The sequence below is a fragment of the Apostichopus japonicus genome, chromosome 8 (assembly GCF_037975245.1).
Source record: "Apostichopus japonicus isolate 1M-3 chromosome 8, ASM3797524v1, whole genome shotgun sequence".
Lineage (NCBI taxonomy): Eukaryota > Metazoa > Echinodermata > Holothuroidea > Aspidochirotida > Stichopodidae > Apostichopus > Apostichopus japonicus.
In genome coordinates this window covers 37,681,965-37,703,682 of record NC_092568.1, presented here as the reverse complement: position 1 = coordinate 37,703,682, position 21,718 = coordinate 37,681,965, and the positions used below count along the sequence as shown (strand labels likewise).

General features: G+C 37.6%; 1 protein-coding gene across 4 annotated transcripts; it reads right to left on the bottom strand.

The window, feature by feature from the left end:
- Positions 1-11: 11 nt before the first annotated feature.
- Positions 12-21,312, bottom strand: LOC139971897 (uncharacterized). 4 transcript variants are annotated; one of them, XR_011794528.1, is made up of 11 exons: positions 21,153-21,312; positions 19,666-19,941; positions 16,925-17,135; positions 16,277-16,390; positions 14,547-14,693; positions 13,935-14,264; positions 13,026-13,313; positions 12,331-12,418; positions 6,060-6,177; positions 3,941-4,079; positions 12-2,341 (listed from the first exon to the last, which is right to left on the bottom strand). XR_011794528.1 is itself a non-coding variant. In XM_071978728.1 (9 exons), exons 1-8 carry the CDS (start codon positions 21,168-21,170, stop codon positions 12,333-12,335), a joined length of 1,470 nt encoding a protein of 489 aa, XP_071834829.1. In that variant the 5' UTR covers positions 21,171-21,312; the 3' UTR covers positions 6,567-9,695; positions 12,331-12,332. The 4 variants fall into 4 exon arrangements, 2 of the variants coding, with proteins under 2 accessions (XP_071834829.1, XP_071834830.1); XR_011794527.1 differs by lacking the exon at positions 6,060-6,177; XM_071978728.1 differs by lacking the exons at positions 12-2,341; positions 3,941-4,079; positions 6,060-6,177 and adding an exon at positions 6,567-9,695.
- Between the last annotated feature and the right edge of the window lie 406 nt (positions 21,313-21,718).

Below are 21,718 nucleotides of genomic sequence, written 5' to 3'. Positions count from 1 at the left end.
TACACTAGTAATTTCATGGAATGTATTGGAAATTATGTATTTCTATTTCCTATCACATATGAAAATATATTATAGTGGTGGAACAAACTTACAGCAATGTACCCCACCCCTACCATAGTACTGCCAATCTATCATATTTGTTATGTACACCTCCCCCTTACTTTAAATTAATATCTTCAGAACATGCACATACAGAATTCTCAACTGTCTGTCACCAAGCTAGTCCCATAGTCTGTCACCAAGCTGTCTGTCACCAAGCTAGTCACATAATAGCATCCTGTGTTTATTTCTTACTCCGGTAAAAATCAGAAAATCAATAGACTTGGATTCCTTTGCGGTAAAATATGTCACTCGGTTACCCGATTGATATGGTATTAACTATAATACATCTTACTCATCACATGCTATAAAATTGACAAAGTATGCCAGAACATCTTGCTCTTAACATTGTCGAAGTGACAGCAAGAAACTTATTCTTCATTTGTTTTTTTATGAAGATGGAACATTCAGTATCATTTGCACAAAGGTTTCATAGCCAAGTAATGCAAATCGTCCACTTAAAGTGTCGCACCACAATTAATTGCCCCATTGTCTTACACACTAAACTGGTCGCTTTGCAAGGCCGCTAGAGCATAGATAAGTTTTCAACTGACATGTCCTACCCACCATATGATAGCTGATGGCTTAGGCTATCACAGCACTTTCAAGTTTTTGCCACCATGACCGTTAAGATTTTGAGCTCAAAGTAACAAAAAACCTGTTAGCAAACTGCTTATCCGCTACAGAGCCTGTGTAAGAGAATGTGTAAAAGTAAGTGGGTCTGACGGTCTGATCCTAGCAGGATCATTTTCAGAGGCTGAATGATTTTGAGCTAGAAGAGCTCAAAGTTTATTATCGTGCTCCCCAACCCATCTGCCAGCTCTCGCTCCAGAATCTTCTTGTTTCACCCAGGAATTTCTAAAATACCTTCAATCCTCCAGATTTTTAGACCATTTTGGCCCAAGCATAAAAAAGACCAATGACGACTCAGAAAATGCCAAAAAAACCAATACAGTAGGGTCACTTGAGGGCTATTTTACAAAAATTAACCTTTCATTCACACGTGTATGACTCTTATTGTGGTGCGGGACCTCTTTATATTACTTGCAGTTGAGTCCTCATCAGTAGTCAGTTCATAGAGATTATCATAGATGGTTTGGTTAACCATCAACAAAATATTGCCTTGTAGTGTGGATATGACATCACCAACAAATGAGTTTGAACATCATCAGAATATGCTAGAATAGTATGATAATGGTCACGCATGCTCAAAGATCAACCTTCATTTTACTGCCTTTCTAATAATAATTATCAACACTAAGATACTAATTTGCCTTTTCTAATAATCCTCAACGGTCGGGAATAATTTTGAGGGTCAGAACCTCTAGGAGGATACTTTTCAAAACTTGTAGCATATTTTATCAGGCTAAATTTGGAGCCAATACTGATGACCATTAAGTAATATTCCCCTTTTAATTACATTAGCATATTTTGACTAAGACAAATCATCATTTCAATGGAGTACATCTACTTATGAAAACTAGAGGAATTATGCGTTTGTACAGCATTTTGTCCTTGTGCAAAGTATTTCTACGACAAGAACCTTTCCGAGGTTTTAATATCCAAGAAATAGACTGGGGGCAATCGGCTCTCTTTGTCTTTATTAGAGGCCTTACAGTAGAGCTAAAAACAAAAGCATGAAAATGAAGGTGAAATCAAATAAAAGATTGCAGTTAGAGATTGCAGTTGCAGAGATTGCAGTTAAAGATTGCAGTTACTGTACAGGTATCATCAAAAAAATATTAATTCAAAGGAGAACCTATTAAAATTCTTCAAACGTAATAGATTAACTATACGACTGGCATATATTTTATGAGGTCACTTGTATATATATTCCATAAGATACACCTACCCCGAGGTCACCGATGTCATATCAGATATACACAAACCACCAAATAGAAGAGAAGTATATTCTCACTCACGCGTATTGAATGTGTCTTATTATTTTGTCTCACCCTGTACTGAAGCAGGATCACGACAAACATGATATGGCTTTGTGTGATGATGAAAATAACTGATCTGTAACAATGCAGTTTGATCATAGTGTTTGTTGCTATGGTAACGTTGACTTCCATGAGCGTGTTTTCTGATGGAGGTTGTGGCTTTCAGGGCAGCCTTCAAAATGCTCTCATCAACCTTGTAGCTTGGATATGATTCCTCAACACTAGTAACTGCATAGACATTGTTGGAGAGCTACTTGCCGATAAGATTTGTTGCATTCTGTTTCCAGCGACTCAAGAACCTACATGAAAAGAAAATATAATAAAACCAAAATGGAAGGATAAATACCTTTGACATCTATAATTTCATGTTTTTAAACAGTTTTAATTTAATGTAAGCTAGAAGCTCAGAGATTCTGTAATCCATCTGAACATTGTGATTTATGTTGTCATATGCTTTTACTGATATTACATATCTTTACTCTAGTCTTCTGGCCCACATGGGCATGCTAGTGAAGCACACACAACAGTCTCAGATGAAATTGGGGTGTTGGATATTACCTTTCTTTTATACTGTTATTTCAAGATGATTGCTGTTTGACAAACCAGTGAGAGCATACATTACCCTCATATTTCAAAACCTCAGAATCTTTAAAGCTGATACACATATATTGGACACCATTGCACTTTGGTATCATATACAGACACCACAATTATGTTAAACTGTCTGTCAAATCCTGTCTTTTCTCATACAGAATTGTACAAAGACAAAAATGTCTTTCTATAGCACTATTCTACCTTTGCTGACTTCAACTGACCTTTGACCACTTCTGAAAGAACTTTAACATTAATTTTGTTAGCCATACGTCTAGGATGGCATTGCCAACCGTTTAGTAAGATATATTGTTGACGTCATATTGGAATTTCCGACACAAGTGAACTTTGACCTTCAATCTCAATGCTGGATTAATTGCTTTTCGCCATCTGATTCCTACAGCAGGTTCATTTTCTGACTTGCTTTCATTTTGAAGTGTTTGTGTATCTACTGCTTTATATGAAGAAATATCAAACCAAGCAGCAAACTTACAAAGACAGTACTCTTCCAAGACTTTAGTCCTAGCATCATACCTGACTTATCAGTTCCATACATTCAATGTATGTTGAGTCATATGTCAAGTGCAAAATGACTTCAATTGTGGTAGTAACTATATCTCCCAGTTCCACCTCACCTACGTATTTCTTCATTTTTGTTGTCGTAAAGTACTGAAAGTTATTTATTGCAATCTGTTTGATCATTGTCAGTACTGTAAGCTGCAAGAATCTTAGTTATTGGCATTAGTGAAAGAGGAATCCCAAATCCACAAACACCTGGTCTCTTCTTTGGCTGTGTGATTGCAAATTCCCTGAAAGGTTCACAGTAGCCCAGGCTTTTATGACAGGTGATACATTCACGTAACATCTCAAGCAGAAATAGATTCCTTGAATTTTATTATTAAAAGTACTAAACCAAGAAGTAGAGTATAGCAGCGAGTGATTAAAGTAAAATAGAGACAACACTAAGCAATGAAGAGAAAGTAAATTTATGGATGTCACCTATCATATGACCATGACCAGTTAATACAGTGGACTGATTGCATGTGATAGTTTATCGTGGGAAACACCTGAAGTTGGAAGGGGAGGGTCAGTTTCTTTTGTTCAGCTCTCTACTAATAGGAACCGAGGCTAGGGAGTAACCGAGGCTAGGGATTAACCGAGGGTAGGGACTAACTGAGGCTAGGGAGTAACTGATGCTAGGGATTAACTGAGGCTAGGTAGTAACTGAGGCTAGGGAGCAACCAGAATGGATTTAGAAGCTTATTACCTCAATATGGCAGTTTATGAAAAACATCAAAAGGACCTACCATAAGATGTCCCTTTGTATAGCTTGGGTGCTTCATTGTAACAATGATCCCATACAGCCTCACTGAATACCTCACACTGATGTCTTCAAGTGATGAGTTGAATCCATTGCCTGCCATCTCCAACAGGACACTAGTTCATCTGAAAAATTTGGAATGGAGAAAAGATTACTTCTGTGAGGAACTTGGTCTAGGTGGATTGGTGGGGGAGGGGAGAGAAGGGCAAGACTAACTGCCCAACCCTTGTGGTTCCAGCAGAGTAGAATAATATTTTACATGACATGTGCTTTGTTAGATAAATTAAAACAGTAATTTTTCTCCTAAATCTTATTCACTCCACTTCTCTCAAGGAATATTAGTGATGTTTGTTATGTGCTCTAAAATGCCTCTTTCTAACATAATATTTGCAGTTAAAATGAAACCTATTGGTTGTTATGTAAATGGTGTCTCAAACCATGATAGATAATAGCTAGAAAAATCCATTTTCTTTCCATACATTTCTCCTCCTCAGATTTAGTTACATTAGATGGATTTTCATTGAACACTTTCAACAACACAAACATATGCAATTTTTAATAGATGATTTAGAAACTCAACAAAATAGTTAGTAATCATATTTTCCATTTCAGAGTTATCTTGATTAGTTTTCAGTTGATATTACATATGTGTGTACCACTTCTAAAGTAATGCAAGTTGGTTCAATTATCTGGTTCAAATGTTTGTTTGTGGCTAGCCTTCATTAAATGTTCAAAGAAGCACATAATGCCTCTTATATTAAACACAACTGAATGGGTACCCCCTGAGTTATCCTTTTTCCAGCTAAGACCCAGATAGAACAAGTAGCCTAGTCAATGCACCCCCCCCCCCCACGCCCCCTTTAACTAAGTGTGTATTGCGAGTGCTTTACCATTAAAATTATGTACATGTGCAGTACCATAATATAGGGTAATGTAAACCTCTATGAAAATACACTATGTTGGAGCACCCAGTCTTACATGTATATCAAGTAATATCTGGCTTTATATGGCCAGATAAAACTTAATATGCATATCTGGATTAACTACATATCCAGTTATATCTGGCCAGATAAAACTTTATCTGCACATCTGGATTGACTACATATCCAGTTATATCTGGCTTTATATGGCCAGATAAAACTTGATGGAATAACTGTATATCAAGTTATATCTGGCTTTATATGGCCAGATAAAACTTAATATGCATATCTGGATTAACTACATATCCAGTTATATCTGGCTTTATATGGCCAGATAAAACTTTATCTGCATATCTGGATTGACTACATATCCAATTATATCTGGCTTTATATGGCCATATAAAACTTAATCTGTACATGGAATAACTGTATAGTAAGTTATATCTGGCATTCTATGGCCGGATAAAACTTAATCTGCGTATCTGGAATAACTGTATATCAAGTTATATCTGGCTTTATATGGCCAGATAAAACTTTATCTATATACATGGATTGACTACTTATCCAGTTATATCTGGCTTTATATGGCCATATAAAGCTTGATATGGCCAGATTAAACCAGATATAAAGCCAGAAACTAAATCCATGACCTTTGACCTGCCTCAAAGACCAATCACTGACTTTGTATTACTAACAGGAATCCAGAAGTCACATATGAGAGTTGTTCCTTCTTGGTTTCCTTTGTCATGTTTACAAAGTCTTTATATTTTGACCATGACTGACCTTTACCAAAAGCAATATAATATTAATCATTGTGGGGAAATCAAAATGTCAGGCAGGCGATCCATTCTCAGTTATCTGTCCAGAGGTCTCATGCTGACAAATTCATATTGAACTCTGCTGCTAAGTTCAACAAAAAGAGCCGCCTCCCTGTTCTAAATATGAGATACACATTAGGCCATTGATGAGATCTCTCCAACTCAAGTTGTTGTCATAGAGACATTTGAAAACACATCCATTTTGTTTACTACAAGCATATTAGATGAAAGTTAAACACCAACCCAATACAATTCACTGATCTTAATTATTCTGGGGAATCAATGTGTCTAGATTATCTCTTAAAATATTACACTGTTTCATCATGTCAACCAGCACACTAGCCTTCAAACAAAATCAATAGGTTACCTTTAGCCTACTCAATGTGGGAGAGATCCACATCACGCAAAGTGAAGCTTTCATCCAATAGAGACATGTAAAACACATCCATTTTGTTTACTACAGAGAAAGGAAGCCAAATACCTGCCTGATAAGAAAGGGTAGAAAATACTTTTTGTAAATATAAGGAGTCTGACTTGGTTAAGCCATCAGAGTATTGTCAACTAAGCACAACATATCACAGTCAAAGATCATTGTGGGCTGACTTTGGACATTTAAACATAAGAGGGAAATGCTACAAGCTGGCTACAATACGAGGGAAACAGTGGCAGGATGTTAGACAGCGACTACACATTGGGATCATTTATGTAAAAATGTGATCTTGTGGAATTTACAGATTCAAAGGGAGAGGGCATATGCGGTATTCTGGCTTTCAACACTTTATTGAAATTAAATTCTGGCTACATTGAGGTCAGGGAGGGGTGTGGGGAAGGGGGTGAAGACTTATGCAGAGGTGAAAAGGGAGTAATAAACACATTTCTTGACACAAGTTATTCCATTTTATTCATCAATGGGATTCTATCAACAGTAAAAGTTGAGTCAAAGGAACCATGAGTTCATGAACACCAGAATATATATTTACAAAAGTTTCGATTTATTAAAAAGGAAAACAAAATGCCATCTAAAAAATTATTACAAAAGGACTAAGTTCATTACTTGTAGTTTACCTCTAAAACTTAAATTACTCAATGGCTTAACATATAAAAATTGTAACAGATTTTTTTTTTAGACATAGTTAAGTGCAAGGTAATGCTTGAAAAACAAAGAAAAGTAATTTACATATGATTACCAAACATTTTCAAACATTTATGGACCAACTTGTTGTTCATGCAATTTATCTGTAATGTCTCTTTAGGTAACACTAGCAAAATGCTGACAAGTGTTCAGGTAAAGTTACAACAACATTTGTAAAAAGGAAGTTATAAACCATATTGATTCACAAACAAAGGCAGCACTATTTTCATAAAAACCCAGCTGCATTGATCCAGTTTAGATGAAGGGTAGTAGGCTGGTAGCTAATGGACAGAGAAGTCTGCAAGTACCGCTCGTGTTAACAGTGTAGACAATTCGCACTAACATGTGTTGATGGTTTTAAGCCACAGTATAGAGAGGCATGAAATCAGACCCAGTTTGCAGTTAGTCTTGTATTGGGTTTATTGAAGAGAACTGTTACATTGCTGAATGAACATTAATATTCAGCACACTGGTTAATATTTAGGAGAGCATCAAAAACAAGTCTGATGAACTGACAACAAAACTAAACGCTGCTGAAAATAATACATTGAGACTATGAAATATCAGTTACATGTACGAACCAGTTTTAACTTTTCAAATACCTGGATAGAAGGCACATCACCAATTCATATGTATGAATTAGTTTGTCATTATACCAGCATACTTGATGATTCAAACTTTAACAATCTTAATGAACTGAGATAATTACAAAAACAAACAGGGATGAAACACATCATTTAGTAGCCAATGAGTTGTGGAAATATGCTCGTTCCTTCATCACAGTTGTTTCCACACTCACCATTCTTTGATGAGGTTGTTAAAGGAAATAGACAACCAAGGTAAGCTCAAAGTATATCTTAATGGTAAAGTAAAACATCACTACATGTGTACATAAACTAAACAAGAATCAAAGAACATCTTTATTGATCAGTGTAGGTTACTCTTAGGGCAATACAGTGAAACAAGTTCTATCATATCATACTTAGCAGATACACATAAACAAGGCCAGTACCCAAAGTCTTCTCCAAAAGTGTAGTTCATCTTCTCTTTCTATCTGAGATTGTAGAGCCTTAATCCCAGACAGGCCTACTAGAGTATGATGGACTGGCAATTTTGGTATCTTAGTAATACAATGAGCCTTCCATAAGCCAGAGCCGGACTGATGCACATAAGAGTAGCTTACACTATTACTAAATGTGAATGTTATCGGAAACACATAGAATAGCTTAGGCTATTGCTAAATGTGAACCTAACTCACACACATAGAATAGCTTAGGCTTTTGCTACATGTGATCCTGGCTCACACACACACAGAATAGCTTAGGCTATTGCTACATGTGAACCTGACTCACACACACAGAATAGCTAAGGCTATGTATACTACTGCTCACCAAGTCTAAAAATGATGGTGGTCTAAACAAACTCAAATTGAATAATTTACAACAGCTTCATTTGTAGACAAAGTCTACAGAAACATGTTCCTTTTCTATACAGTCCAAGAATATGGTAGAAAATATAAACAATCTATCACTGTGGTTAGATTAGACTATGATATAATGATGGTTTATTTGTTGGCAGAAAGACTATATCAACATAATGTACTTGAAATCGGTCTGTATGTCATTTGACGATATCCAGAGACCAGATAAGCCTATCTGACATATTATATTGGCTAAATGCTAATATAGCCTAGGTCCGACACATGCAAGGTACTGTGCCTCATTGCTATAACCATGAGTCCATGACCTGTGCTGGCACTAGCTGCCAATAGCTAAGCTCCTACACCGATGGAAAAAACTTTTAATTTAGAGGTATCAATAATCACTAAACTTTTCTACTCTACAAGAATCTAAGGAGGACTAAAGAAGTGCTATTTGAACTCATCTAGAGCCTGCTTCATGAAACACTAGACCAAATTTAATATCAAAAGTTGTAGAGGAGGCGGGGGGAGGGGAAGCTCTAATAAAAGCCTTGCTATCTAGAATAGTCATCTTCCTTGGCCTTCATAGGCCAAGTTTCAATGGCTATAGCCCATTAATATGGCAGACTATATCTTGTATAGCATAAGATAATAATTAAGGTTTCATCATATCCCAATTGCAGAATGAACTAGAGTTTATGCAGGCATGTACTAAGTATGTCAGCCTAGCGATTTCAATGCTTTGATCCTAATAGTTCCTCTACAGCTAGTATAAAGGCCTAAGCTTTTTTGTTAGATAACATTTACATTCAGAGGGTATTTATGCACTCTGTAAACACTATCCTCTAATACCTATGATTATTCTCCTTCAGTATACGTATTCAATACTCATGTTGTTAAGGTGACACATGAACAATATTATAATGTGGATACATCATCGTACACTTCTATTACACAAAGTCATAAGGTAATAAAGATGAAAACAGAAGGATATGTACAGTATTCAAAGGTCCAGAAGAATTTGTAGTCGTGACGTAAACTCTACAAGCCTAAGGTTCCTGCAGATGTGCAAAGCAAAATCTAAAATCCTTGTAAGTGCCTAAAAGCAAAGAAACAGAGAAATAGAAAGTTTCCTACAGTACAGAGCCAACATTTGCTGCAAAACTCGGACACGCCTGTTACAATCCAGTTCGGTTTCTTGATAACACGACACTGTGAAGTATTCACATCGGTTCGGTGTTTAGTGAGCACATCCCGATCGTTCTTCTGCTTGTAAATTACGCAACGGCGTAGGAATTCGTTGCCTAATGGTCTCCAAAACGATGAGGATAGTGGTAAGCTAGGCTAAGCCTTTTGGAGGTCTAGTACTCAGTAGATAAGTCTATACAAATTTCAATTCCAAGTGAATAGCTCTCATAGGAGCTAAACTATCTCCTAGTTCTTAGTAAAGCCTGTGATAGAGTTGGTAAAGGGGGAAAAAGGAAGAAACAGATTAAATATGAAGTAGAAAATGAAACAAAATGCTAATAAACTGAAGAGATTGATAGCCTGCATAATATGTATGTAAACATATGACAACATTGATAAATGTATTGTAGCTTAGAACAAACTGCTCTAAACTGTGGTCCTAACAAACAAACATACTTCTTGCCAAATTTGCTGCATAAACCTATGTCTTTACCAAGGCACAAGTTACACAGTCCAGAACTTTCAGCCTATGCAGCGAGCATAATGGCCTTTACTGCTTCCTTTAAGGTACCCTGGTTGCTAGATGACTCATGTAATCATGCATTGCATGGATACGTTTGTTAGGCTAACTTAGCACTATTAACACAGAAGGCTGAGTTGACCAGACACAGGGACCTCTATCGTGCTATAAGTAAAGTTCTTTCTTGCTGAAATTCACTAAGTAGTAGTTGTATACCATGAGAAGGATAACTGACATCTAGAACTAGTTAAACTTTACAAATTCTAGTTTGAACCAAACCAAATATTTCAGTCGTTAAAATGCTTACATGAAGGCAGGGTCTTAAGGAATGTTCAATTTCCCTTAAGCTATGTTTAATTGCTATTGCCTGTTTGATTCCTGTAGATTCCTTTAGGTGTACAATGTGAAGACAGAGAAGCTACATGGTATAAGATATAAGATGCTTACATCTTACAGTTGTACTGTAATTCAGCCACCTACTAGAACAGACTAAGATCCACAGGACCTCAAATATTTTTATTTTATCCAGCTGTAAGACTACCAATTCAAGATCATAAAGCCTACAGATACAAAATCTCTTCAGCCAAACCAAGTCACATTATTGTGAATCATTAAAATTAGGATTTTAGATTCTAATATAACTATGCCTATGCGCAGTGAGTAAAATGCGGTATGCAAAAACCTAAAAGTAAACATCTATGCCAACACACAGCTAAGTCACAGCCCTGAACGATAACAGTTGGTTTGTCAAATATAACATAATTAAGCATATGCCTGATGATCGAGTCGCAGAATTATGGTACATGCAATTTGAGCAATGCAGAAACTAGAAAAAATACCATAACATCCTTTGAAAGTAACAAAACCTATGTCGATCCAAACCGTAGACCTATGGTGTGTAACATATGGTTGTTAAGCTCCTAAAACATATTAGCCTACATGCATGTCCATCCAAACCGTAGACCTATGGTGTGTAACATATGGTTTTGTAGCTCCTAAAACGTATTAGCCTACATGCAACCAAGCCAAAGATCTGAAACTACAAAATCAGTATTTTAGATTGTTAAATAGCAAAGCCTATGCCCAGTCAAGTCATACAACTATGCCACGTTAAATAAAAGTCAGGTTACATATTAGCCTACATGCAACACCACTGAAACTGTAATAGCAGGTTTGTAGAGCTATGCACTGAAAACCATAGAATAAGGTGTGCAGCCTAAGATGCAGAATCTATGCCCAAAATTGGTTGCAGAACTATAGTGCATAAAATCTAACTATGTAATGTCAGGGTTGGGAGGCCTCCATAAAGTATCCTCTAAATGACTGTTATAACTTATGTCCTAGAAAATGTAATTTGATTGTGAAAAGCCTGAGGTAAACTGTCACCACTAGGACCTTCTCTACCCAAATGTTAATTTAAACTGTCTTGACATAGCTAGCAACTTGTCAGCTGAAACTCGTCTTCACAAAGCTGTAATTTCTTGTGTGTTAAACTTTTTCTACGCAACCTTCTAACCTTCAGACAGACGTCCTTGACAGTCATATTATAAATTCTTTTTGAGTGAGTGACTATGAATGGCCTTATGAGCTGTAGTTAAGATGGATATCAATGCTTTGAGACCATGAGAGACGAACTTGTTTATTTGTGGCAAACATAGGATCAATACAACTACCCACCGAATCAAATCAAAGCAGATTTTAAACCATAATAACTTGACATGCGTCATCTCTGCAGTTATGTAGTAATGTCAATTAAAAATTGTTGAGCGCTTACCACACTTTCTTACTCTCTAACAACAGTTATTGGCATTGCATCGTTCTTACAATAATATTGAAAGTGGTAGCAAAGAAGGTCACCTCTGTTAATCTTCCCAGGCATATATATATATATATATATATATATATATATACTTATGACACTCAGCCATGAGAATCTCAATCACATCCTTGGAATGTCCAAAAATTAGTGAGATGAAGGCTTCTATCTCAGCTTACAATCAAACTAAGTTGGACATAGCAACTGTGTGTTAATTATCATTTCTTTAATTACAAAATATTTCAACTTGGCATGACGAAATGAGACACTTGAATTCAACATTCTCTGCTTTGAAAGGAAACCCTTACCTACTTGCTTTTGTGTGATGGTTACAAAAAATGCACCCGTCTAACACTTGTAGAAAACCATTTAATTGCCTGGCATTTGTATCACAACAGCATAGATCCTTCAGGGGAATCTTGGCAAGGTTGTCAAATCACAGGTTTCTTATTCTAATAACAAAGCTTTCAATACTACACTTATACCTTACAGCTCTTGCCCATCAGAGAAGACTGGGATGTGGAATAATTGTTAATTAAGAAGACAGAAGTGGAGCCTTTACCTTTAAAACCTCCTTCCTCCGGCCTGGTTGCCAAAGCCTCCTCCACCTATGCCAGTTCCAGTACTAACACCACCACTGCCATATGGCGCTGAAATAAAGAGCAAGGAATATACTTCAACATGATATCTAGAGATGAGTTTTCAATAGATTCCAAAGACTGCCTTTTGCCTGCCAGCAGAGCAATTGGTACATAACCTTGTTATGGTTCTAACATGGTGTATTCCAGACCACAGGTGTAGAGTCTGTAATAAGCTTCATGGTGATATTACTACACATCAGCTGCTGAGTGAAACCAAAGACTGAGTCTACTACATGGCTCTTCTATACCTTCAGTTCAAGAGAGGTTACTTAATCCCTCCTTAATGCATATAATAGTACCTTGTACCACTGATGGCATCAGGTCAACAAACTCACTCTAGCTTTATTTTCTAGATTTAAAACACTCATACCTTTACCCTCTAAATGCATAGCTAAAACTGCAGAAAACTAACACTGCCAGTTCATCAGGTCACTTGTTCAGAATTTTTGATTTCAACATATCAATCTATTTCAGTAATTATACCAAAGGGAACATTTGAATTATTACAGGTAACTTATCTTCCATCAATTAATTGTTACTTATTTTGCTTGAGAAGTGACGCCATTCATTGAAACAGTAAACAAGAGAAACGTTTGTCAAGTAGAACTATAGTTACCACCGTAAGGATTGGTTTGTCCCATGAATCGTCCAGTGGTACCATTGGTCTGTCTCATGGGTCCAAAGTTTGAGCTTTGGGAACCATAGTTGGCGCCAAAGTCACCACTGCCCCCTGTTCCTGTCCCTCCTCCTCCTCCACTTCCCATTCCACTTCCCATTCCACTGCCCATTCCTCTGCCACTGCTTGCATCGGCCCCGCCGCCACTGCTACCTCCGACACTGTCTTTGTTGCCACCACTCCCGCTGCCACCTGGAACAAGGGCGGTACTTGCGGCAGACCATCGCGCTTTAGAGGAAGAGATAAGGCACTTTAATACAACATAGAGAACAATGCATATTAAATACAACTAATTATCATACCTCCTTAAGGCTATTGAGAATAAAAAATCTCTGCACTTTAATACACCGTGGTGACACAATGCATGTTAAGCACAACTAATTATCATAGCTTCTAAAGGCTATTGAGAATAACAGATCTCTGCAGCAGAAGTTTGATTCATTTTAATCACTTCTCATCTACACTTAAGTCACTCCACTATCTTCAAAGCTTTAAATGTTGTACAATCTGGAAACATAAACTCTAAGACTATGGGGTACTTTACTTGTATCCAGGGCAAGGCAGACCGAGGACTAGGAAAAGGACTATATTTGCCTAGATGTGTAAAACACTATGGCTATGTGTCCCATCTAAAGAATACATCACATTTCTTAGATCCGCATACTCTGAAAATTACACTTCATATGTGAAATAGCTTGATCCTATTGGTCAAACCTTGCTGTACGCTATTCCGGCAGTGTCTGTAACATATTAGACCCTTCCCTGATTCTGTTAACAATATGAAGAGCATCCAAATCGATTCAACCACCACCAAATCACATAGAATAAAGACAATGAAGATATCTTTACCTTGATTGCTGCCAGAGCCATAACCTCCACTGCCATATCCACCTCTGCCATCATAGCCACTGCCTGCTGAACCACCACTTCCCCCTCCAGCACTCCCATAACCACCGGTTCCAGCACTACCATATCCTGCCCAACCACTGCCCCAGCCACCACTACCATATCCACCCCCAGTGCTTCCCCAACCACTACCTCCCCATCCGCTTCCCCACCCACTTCCCCAGCCTCGGCCCCATCCTCCGCCTCCATAACCACCTCCTGCTTGTCCACCAAATCCTCCCCCAGGTCCATATCCGCCTCCACCAAAGCCTCCTCCAAATCCACCTGGGTATCCTGTGAAAAAGATGCAAATTATTACACAGAGCCAGCACGTTAAATTGGGCAGCATCTAACCCATGATTAACGCTACGTCAATACACAGATGAAAGGTTGACTGTTCTTGTACATGAGACAACTCCAAACATAAACTTGAACAAGAATTTTTTTTTTATTGAACATCTTCATACAACTGTACCTATACACACTCCACTGAACTTGATAGCACCTATGTGACCTATAAATTACATATCCTATCCTTCGTGATTGTATGTGTATGTCTTAGAAAGGACCCCTTACCTCCACCTCCCCATCCTCTGTTGAAACCACCACCTCCACCTCCTCCTCCTCCTCCTGGTCCAAAATTGCCACCTTGGAATCCAGGGCCAGGTCCACCTGGGCCAGGTCCACCTGAGCCAGGTCCAGATCCAAATCCATCATTGAAATCTTTAGAAAAGAAAAAAAAAAAGAAAAAGTAGGCTTAATTAGTATTTCCATTAAAGTTTTTTAATCCTCAATGTGTGTTATTGATGCTAGGAAGATATATTCACCATATGGCTTAAGCAGAAAACCAGTAGGCTTATTGATACCTTGCCTTTTAAGTTTACACTGTGTAATCACTTGATTGATAGAACAACTGAGGAACCAGAATGCAAAAATGCATTGTGGTTTCGATGATATAACATGAGCAGTTTTCTTCATGAATCTGGCGTAATGTATAGTGAGGGTTTACAACATACTTGATCTAAGTAATACAGTGAAAAGCAGTGTGATGTGACAAACATAAATTCAAAATGACGCAGGCTGTCCTGAAATGACCATTGACCTCAATAACAGGCTTCTTGTACTGAATGTGATAGATACATCTGCCCACAACATTAGGCTTCTTGTACTCAATGTGGTACAATTACATACCAAATATGCGATCTGTCCAAGCTTCCCTTGCCATATTATGTTTAGGAAGGTGTGTTAGTGTATAGAGACAGGTAAGAGGGGAGCAAAGTAAATGTTTGGCGTTTGTTGACATCAAATGACCGATGACCTCCACCAAAAGCAGTAATAGGCTCCTTAAATTTGATATGGTACATCAACAAACCAATAATGAAATCTGTCCAAGGTTCCCTTCTTGCAATATCAGGATTATAAGGCTTGCACAATTTGACCTGTTGTCCCCAAATGACCTTTGACATCCAGCAAAACAACAGGCTTCATATACTCAATGTTAGACACCTTCATACCAAGTATGAGATCTGCCCAAGCTTGAGATATCGTGTTTACAAGGCTTTCACAATTAGATCCCTGGTGACTCCAAATCACCTTTGACCTCCACCAAACACAATAGGCTTCTTCTACTCAATGTGGTACTTCTATAAACTAAATATCAGGTCTGCCCATGTTCCCTTCTTGAGATATCCTATTTACACGGTTTTCACAATTTCACCAGTGGTGACTCCAAATGGTCTCTAACGTCCACCAAAAACAATAGGCTTCTTGTACTTAATTTGGTACTTCTACACACCGAATATAAGATCTGCCCCCTTCTTGAGATTTTCAAATGACCTTTGACATTCATGGAAAACACTACGGATCGTCTACTCACCAACAGAAAGCTACACACCAAGTGTGAGCTTTCTGCAACTTCTACTCCTTGAGATATCGTGTGAACAATGTTTTAAGTCTTTGACCAATGCTGACCTCAAATGACCTTTGACCAATACCAACAAAAACCAAAACCAGTTCTACCTAAGACAAACCTACATACCAAATATGTAATATACCCCAGTTTTCCTTCTGAAGAGCGTTTACGAGAAAGTAACACACACACAACCAAAAGCCACCACCATCGCATAGATTCCTTCTGCCATTGGCAAGGAGTCATAAAAGAAAGAAAGGAATTGCATAATAACTTTGTAAAGCAGAAAACACAAAATTACAACACTTTTTAATAATGATATCTTAAACTTTTTAAGAAAAGATATGTATTGGTTAATAACAACACAAGGGGGGTAGGTAGAGTAGACTTTACTCACCGTTCCTCATTCTGTCATTCATACCTCTGTTACGCATTGCTCTGACATCCTTCTCTTGAGGTGTGGCCTTCTTGCACTCAACAACGACCCCATCAATCGTATGATTCTGTATATCTGTCATAGAATGTTAAATATGTATGATGGTGAAAGCAGCATTTTATCACTATCTGGACTTCCCTTTTCTTAACAAGCATACTGTAGTCCAAATTGTTCCAGTTGAGAATACACAGAGTGTGCAACTATGGTACATTTTACAAGAAGTTTTACTATACATACCATATCCAAAACTTTTCAAGTCTGAAAGCAGAACTATATGACACATTTAACAGGGCTTTTCATCACCTGACATAACAACAATTGTTCCAGTTACAAAAAATATGATATATTTTACAGGACTTTTACCCAACATATCCAGAACTTTAACTTATAATCACAGATGTATGACACCTTCACCATGAAATGATTTCATAGCACTGGAAGTAAATTGTTACACAAGTGGCTGAAATTGCTAAACAAGTATTAAAGATCACATTCTCTGGCCACGATATTCCATCTATACTATATGGTCTGGTATTATATGGTCTTGTTTTGATTTCACATCAAAGTTTGCCCTGAAAATTGAGAGTTTCTTGTTCCTTATGTCCTTACCGACAACTTCCTTCACACTTGAAATATCACTGAATATCACAAAAGCGAATCCTCTCTTCTTGTTGTTATTGGCTTTGTCTATTGGAATGACCGTTTCTTCAACTTTCCCAAACTGCAGGAAGTACTCAGCTATACGTTCCTCTGTCAGCTTCTGTATACCACCAACAAACACTTTCCTCTGTAGCACCTTCACTGTAGGTATATGAGCCTCCTAAAAACAAAACAAGAGGCAAAATCAAGGTGACTGTGGCAAGGAGATCTTGACTAGCTTCAGAATTTCTTTGCTAGTTTCCAACTTCAGCTTGACTTAATCCGTCGACATATGCTCGAGACAAATGGTAAAGAGGTAGGGGAAAAGAGAAGAAAGGTAGTACACAATAAGGCTCAACTGCTGTCTTCTCAGCCTTCATTCATTTTTTAAGAAGGAATAAGCCTGACTTTCCCAAAAATATCACGGAAGTAACTTGAACATAGCAACAGGACGACCATGATGAGCCAGCTCAGTGGGAGGGTTGGGGTTCAGTCTTAGGGGCAGTGGCGCGGAATATCAGTATGTACAATAGTCTATTTACTGATTGGATTAAAATTATGCAGCCTGCAGGGATATAAAACATGTCATTTTGATTTATGGTTATTGGATATATAAAATTAGAAAACTTAGACAAACATTATTACATGTGAATAATTGAATTGAATACTGGTATAAGGTTTATTTCGTTAATATTCCTCTGTAACTATCTCCCCCCCCCAAAAAAAAAAAAAATTTGGCTTGTACTTATGAGCCCTCCTCTCTGTTGGGTCATGTAACAAAACTGAAAATTTCAGCTGGAACTTGTAAGATGAGATTTTCATTACCATAAGAACGTAATTTTTAAGCATAACGATAGAGAAATACCAGGACACATACCAAACAGGGTGGGAATTTTACGGTACACCGGTACGCTAGCGTACTGGAATGAAAATATGGCTTACCAAAATAAGAAATTCAAATGGGCCTAGTACTACACACCCTTGTAATGAGCGTACCAAAAATTCTGACCGTAAGTGACTGCATCGGACTGTAGTAGGCTTATCTGCAATCTGCTTCTAAGTTACGGAGGATTAATTTGTCGCGCAGCTAGCAAAAAGCACCAACGAACAGGCCGCACACAGCTGGCTGCTAGCTCAGCGATCGTGCCTGGACCGTCAAAATACCTACGACTAACTGTGTATGCATCGCAAATTATTCCAACTTCACACATGAACTATGTAATTGCCGACGGCAATTGCGTAGTTCATACTGTACATGTGCTCAGAATTTTCCCAGGTACCCAGCCAAACAACTGTGCGCTCATCCCCTGTCTAACACCTGTTTGTAAACATTTTTGGCACGTTTCCAAGAAACGTTTCATGGAGTATTCCCCATGATACACGAGGCACAGTTCATACACGCAGCACAAGATATCAAGCTATGGCCATCTTTATGAAAGTAAACCTTGTAATAAAATATGTTTTAGGCCACACGGCATGATTAACTAATGCTTAAAATTATTTCTATGTTCTTGTAGAAAACGTCAAGTTTGCAAAATACAATTAGTTGTGTTTTTGTTGTTACGTGAGATCCATAACAGACGAGGTGGTTAGGCTATTTGCTATACACTTAACTATGGTAGGACATTATTTTTTCCGTATGTTTGGAAATTCTAGAAAATACTTTCTTTTCCCCCAGCTTAACACCCAAGGGCGTAGGAACCGGGGGGCTGGGGGGCGTCAGCCACCCAGTGAAAAATGTGGACGGGCGGAAGTATCATTCCGCCCCCCCCCGGGTCGTAAGTCAGAAAACCCCTTTTTCATTTCCAAATGAGAAAAAAAAATCTCATTTGGAGCACCAAATTGCATCTTAGGCCAGGTGAAAATACAAAATTAAGTTTACAAAATGGAGTGGGTGTTGAAGTGTGCTATATTGCACCAAATTGCATCTGAGGCCACCTGGAAATGCAAAAAATTCCAAAGGGGAGGGGGTGACCCCTCCCCCAGGCCGGCCATCAGTCTTCAGCCCCCCACTCAAAAGTACCTTCCTACGCCACTGTTAACACCAGATGTGGTCTTACGGTTTATTCATAAATGGGTGAACTAGAGCCTTATTTACATGGCATTAGTTGCATGTAGCACGATATGCCAGTTTTGCGTGAATTTTTCGAAAGTGTTTTGCTGGATCTTTCGTAAAATTTGAAAGGACCGAACTTACTTTTCATACACAATTGGTTATTTCTCTACTGATTTTCAGAGTTTTTTTTACGATCTCCAGTCGATACATTTCCTTTGATCATGTATTTGAATAATTAATACCAAGTCGAGTATTCGACCCGGTATTGTCTGGTCGGAGAGTTCAACGTGATGGACAGGGATTGTAATTATTTCGATCGAACATGCATTGACTGGATTATCTGCGCCGCCGCTGTCGGCTCGATATAAAGTAGACTTGTGCCGCGAATCAGGAAGTTTTCACAAAAGGATAACAGCGTTCAGGTCATTGTGCTGTGCTTACCGATTCATGAATTGTGCTTACCAACTGAGAAATCTTGGCTCATGTTGGTAAGCACATTTCATCAAAAATGAAAAAATGCTTACCAACTTTTTTTGCCAAATTCCCACCCTGATACCAAAGGTTGAAAGTTGGCCTGGAAAAGTATCCTACAATTTTTTCAAACACGTGAAAAAATGTAGGAACTAAGCTATGAGCATGGTTCATAGATACTAACCTCTCTAGACACAGCACGTTTAATTTCTACTTCTCTGTCATCTATGATGAGTCTTGAGCTAACTCTGTCTTCCATGACTGCATCTACCATAGAGGATTTAGTGAACGTCACAAAGCCAAACCCCCGTGACTTCTTCTCTGGCCCAGACGTCTTGATGACGCAACAATCTGTAATTTCTCCATACTTTTTGAAAAATTCTTTGAGGAAATCTTCAGATGTTCCAGGATTAATGCCACCTAAGAAAATCTTTCTTGTTTGCTCACGTTCCGTAATTTGCTAAAGGCAAAATTCATAAAGAATAAGAATTATGGCAAAACTGATGGCCATTAATCCTGGAACATCTGAAGATTTCCTCAACGAATTTTTCTACCGTACAAAACACATAAAAAACATTAACAAATAAGAGATATCTTTGCAATAAATTCAAAATATGAAGTCTTCATGTGAGATGCATCAAATAACATACAAATGTCTTTTCTAATGACTCATGCTTTAACTTATAACCAGCCACTACTTGACATCTTACTTATGGTAACCTTGGCATTTTCAGAATTCAGATTCAAAAATAGCATGAAATAACACAGAAATTGGTTTACTTAAAAAGTGGCTATTCTTACGACTAGTCGTAAGAATAATTTCCGACTACGCATGCGCAGTTGCTATTTTTATGACCAGTAGTACTATTTTTACGACGAGGAGTAACAATAATTTCCGGTTAGGGTTACGAGTTAGGGTTAGGATTGAGGTTTAGGGTTATGTTTAGGGTTACCCCTACTACATGCGCAGTTGCTTTATTTACTTTACTGCGCTTGAATTCGCCTTTGTCGTAAGAATAGTTTATAAATAATTGTTACGACTAGTCGTAAGAATAGCCACAGCCTTACTTAAATTCAGAATGCTAGCCCTTTAATGTGCAGCTAAAGTTCTTCCTTTTACTTAATAAACAAAATGAACAATTTAGGAATGAATTAATCATTGAGGAAGACTGGTTTATGACAGTTTCATCTCAGATATCAGTCTGCCAATATTATTAATCCTTGGAACTGAACATGATGCTTGGCTTAGTAAGAACTATGATGCAGCCAACTTGCACGTTGGCCATGTAGGCTAGGCCTAGGCTACAACTTACAAGATAAACATCAAAATTATCCAAATCAAAATTTAATTTTTGCTAACAAAAAACTGGGAATTATTTCACTACGTTGCATCAGTATGTCGCAGTATTAGATTATGTTCACGAGAAACTAATTTTCACATGGTTGATACATTCATCGAACTTGGGCTAAGTACAGTATAATTTACAACGGTAGGTTTGATTCAAGCGTTAGGCTACGTCTTTGCTGGCCTACGTTATATAACACGGGCTTAGCCTAATATTATTTCGTATAGCCTATGCCTATATATTTTTTAATGTGAAAATTAAACAGTTTTCACAGTAGCAACTGTTACTTCACAACCATTACAAACACCACAAAGTACATATTTACCCGTTCTTTCTCAGACATGCTGATTTCTTAAACAAAACGTCAAAAGATTATCTATTAAATATTGAGATGCCGCGTGCCTTCGCTACATTCGCACAATAGAATCTCAACAGAGTTGCCAGAGTGCTATACCGTGGTACCGCCAAATTTTATCTGAAATTCACTGGGAAGTTGCATCTCATGATCGAAGATACTCTATTTTGTTCATGAGTTCGATAGATAATTTTTTTAATAACAATAAAAAAAATTAATGAAATTTAAAACACAAGGAACAAGAAGAGATAATCAGCCAATGGTCTGCAAAACTAATAATAATATGCTTTCTAAATTTGCATTTCTTAACCAAACCTACATAAAACAGTGATCAATTTATTTTGTGGTGTCGTTTTGTTGTGATGTTTTTTTTTTTTTTTTCATAATCAAAGTCATGTTTCATTCATTTTCTAAAACCGTGTTAGAAGCTGGATACAGAGGAAAAACAAACAGAAGTCAGATACGTCTCTTATCGACACCAATACTCGGCCTAAAATATAAAGGCTCCTCTAGTGGGTTTTGTAAGCACAAAGCTT